The sequence below is a fragment of the Carlito syrichta genome, unplaced genomic scaffold (assembly GCF_000164805.1).
Source record: "Carlito syrichta isolate Samal-C Ts95f unplaced genomic scaffold, Tarsius_syrichta-2.0.1 Scaffold312962, whole genome shotgun sequence".
In the NCBI taxonomy this organism is placed as follows: Eukaryota; Metazoa; Chordata; class Mammalia; order Primates; family Tarsiidae; genus Carlito; species Carlito syrichta.
Window position 1 is genome coordinate 203,229 of NW_007257058.1, and position 3,375 is coordinate 206,603.

Consider the following 3,375-nt stretch of genomic DNA (forward strand, 5'->3'; position numbering starts at 1 on the left):
GGCGGGTCTCGAACCCGCGGGCTCAGGCAATCCACTCACTTCAGCCTCCCAAAGGCGCAGGATTACAGGCTGAGCCACCGAGCCCGGCTCAGATACCGCTTTCAAAGTGTCTATGCTCAAGACACTGCACCCGCTTTGACTTAAATCAATCCTCACTGCAACCCTACAAAGTCAGTTCACTATTATTCCCATTTTACTGGTGGGGAAACTCAGGCTCCCATGTTCCTGAGATTGCCTGGGGTCACACAACTAGTAAGTGGCAAAACCAGAGGCAAACCCAGGCAGCCTGACCATGGGCCTTGCATTCTGGCTAATGTCGGTGATGGATCACGGAAGGGCCTGAGGGGTGTATCCCAAGGGAGTGCTGAGGCTACAGTGGGCACACACCCAAACAGCAAGAATTAAAGGGGAGGGAAAGTGGAAGGAACCTTGGGAAGGTCTTAGTACACCTTGAATATTGTCCTCAGGGCCTGGAGTCCTTCTGGGGCCCAAGAGCTGCTGAAAAATGCCAGAGTTACCACCAAGAGGGCCTCTGGAATCACCAGTGGGATGAAGGTGAAGATGTGATGACAGGAACACTGTGACATGCTGATTAACTTGTTCATGCTAAAACAAGTCTGCCACACAGCGCAAGTGTCCCTCCGGGTCACGGGGGCCACACAGAGGAAGCTGGAATCAGAAGGCCTGGACCCAGCCCTGCTCCTTGGACACTGGTTCCCCTGGGCAGATTGCCACCTCCTTAGCTCTCGGTTTCCTCCTCTGACAGTGCAAGTTGGATTCTATCCCTTATTCCCACCTCTGGGAATAAGGACCCAGGTGGGTCAAGATCTCACGACTCCAGCAAGAATGTCCTAGAAGGTTCTCTGCTGTTTTGATGAGAAAGACTGTGCTGGTTTCTCTTCCCCACCAAGATCTAAGGCCTTTCTACTTTTTTGGTGTTAAAATATCCTTATGAAAATAAAATGATTTGGAAAAAATGTGTTCACTTAGCAAAATAAAATATTGCTACCTTTAAGTTGGCACTTTTGCATTAATTTTTTGGAACTGGGCCTGGTAGGTAAAACCCCAGTGTCTGGGGTGCTCTTGAAGGCGCCCCTCCTGGGGGCCACATGCCCTGCCTAAGTTGTTCTCACCTTGCAGCCGGCCAGGTAGAAGTTCTTGATGGTGCTTGGTGTGAGTCCGGACATCATCATGGCCACGCACCTGGAGAGAGAGTTGCAGTTCCTGAGGAGCCTCAGGCTTCTCTCAAAGAAGTAGGGATCCCAGGGGTTCTCATCCAACTCCAGGATGAGAGACCTTTCACATGGAAGGGAGCCTCACTTTAGGGATGGGGACATTTGGCCAGAGGACAAGACCAGCACGGCCTGTTGCAAAGAGCTCTGGGCCAAGGGAGATGAGGCCAGAGATCAAATCCTGCAGAAGGAAACATAGCAACCTTGACACCAGGGAGCAGGACTACTGCTCAAAGCTAAAGCACCACAAGCTTGCTTAATTGAGATTCAGTTTTAGCCAAGATGGCCGACTAGTTATCCTCCTGCATGAGGATTTCCTTCCATTGCGGTGCTGCCAGAGGGGCATCAAGTCCCATTTTTCTCTGTGCTTGAATGGATTCAAAGAGCAGCTTTTGGATGAGAGTGTCAGTCCCTTGTCATGACTAGGACTCGTTTACTTGGCTCGCCTATTCATGAAGGATCTATCCACTGAACATGTACCATGTTCCCAGCACCCGTGAGGCCCTTGGTGTGCAAAGAACAAAGCCAATGAGCCAGTGGGATGGCATGTCAAGTAAACATTCAGATAGATAACTCCCGTGTTACAGTCATGTTAAGGGTCAAAAAGTTAAAGAACAAGGTGCCACAGGAATGCGGAAATGGGGAACTCTAACCCAATGTGGTTAGATCAGAAAAATGATCAGAAATCAGAAGAGATTTAAAACCTAAAAAAGAAGGACAAAGTATTGGCCAATTGGGAGACCAGCATTCCAAGAAGAAGAAACAGCATGTGTACAAGAAGATACGCTGGGATGGATGGAGGGAGGTGGCTGTGCTGGGTGGCAGGTGGGGTCATGAATGTTTCAGTGACTCAACTTTTATAGGTGATATTAACCTCGTTTCAGCAAAATTGCCTTAAAGCATACTCATTTCATTTAACAGGGCACCAGAGAATAGCGACAGGGCTTTCATGTTGAAGCTCAATCTTAAACTCATTATGACTCAGTGGTTATCCTAAGCCCAATCGAGATACACGCCGCTCATGGACAAAGGCTTAAAAGATATCCAGTGACTCCTGTCCATACAGTCAAATGTATGCTCCAGACCAGCAGACAGCTGGGATCTCATTGCCCCCAACTATCACACCCCTCAAGAGTAGCTTTTCCTGAGTTGCACGTTGGTGTGAAGCAAACCAACATAGAGAAAAAAAAAATTACAATATTTATTGTTGCATTTATGCTATTAATATTGTTGAGGACATTGATCACTATGTCACTTAGGGTCATCTGATGAAGGCGCCCATAATGTTAATGCTAAGAGTAGCTGGACTTTTCCCAAGTGATTTGTCTTTTAAATTTTTGTTTAATTTTTATTTTTAATCTAATGTCACTGATCAAGCTTCTCCTTTTATCTTAACTGCTAGGAAGTTCAGAGCCAAATGTGTGGTTCACCTTAGCAAGAGTGCAGGTTATTATAGTATATAATTCCAGCCTGTCTTTGTTTTTCTTTCTCTTAAAAATAGATATACAAGCCGGGCTCGGTGGCTCAGCCTGTAATCCCGCGCCTTTGGGAAGCTGAGGTGAGTGGCTTGCCTGAGCCCGCAGGTTTGAGACCCGCCCGGGCAGGCGAGACCTCATCTCTACAATAAATCAAAAAATTAGCCGGGCGTGGTAGCGCGCGCCTGTAATTCCGGCTACTCGGAAGGCTGAGGCGGAAGGATCACCGGAGCCCAGCAGGTCGAGGCTGCAGTGGCCAGGAGCGGCCACTGCACTCCCGTCTGGGTGACAGAGTGAGACTCCAACTCCAACTCCAAAATATATATATATATATATATATATATATATACACACACACATATATATCCTGGCATGGTGGTTCACGCCTATAATCCCAGCACTTTGGGACTTTGAGAAGCAGAGGCAAGAGGATTGTCTGAGCTCAGGAGTTCAAGACCAGCCCGGGCAACTTGGAGAGATCTTGTCTCTACAATAAATTTAAAAAAAAAAAAACTTAGCCAGGTGTGGTGGCACATGCCTGTGGTTCCAGCTACTTGGAAGGCTGAAGCGGAAGGATCGCTGGAGCCCAGCAGATTGAGGCTGCAGTAGCCATGAGTGTGCCACTGCACTCCAGCCTGGGCAACAGAATAAGATTCCAACTCAAAAAA

General features: G+C 47.8%; 1 protein-coding gene across 1 annotated transcript in view; it reads right to left on the reverse strand.

The window, feature by feature from the left end:
• Positions 1–3,375, reverse strand: part of BTBD16 (BTB domain containing 16) — a 68,741-nt gene that overhangs the window by 39,378 nt on the left and 25,988 nt on the right. Inside the window, exon 7 of the mRNA XM_008070105.2 lies at positions 1,134–1,203. Coding sequence (XP_008068296.2) covers positions 1,134–1,203 — 70 coding nt within the window. The remainder of the gene's footprint in view (positions 1–1,133; positions 1,204–3,375) is intronic.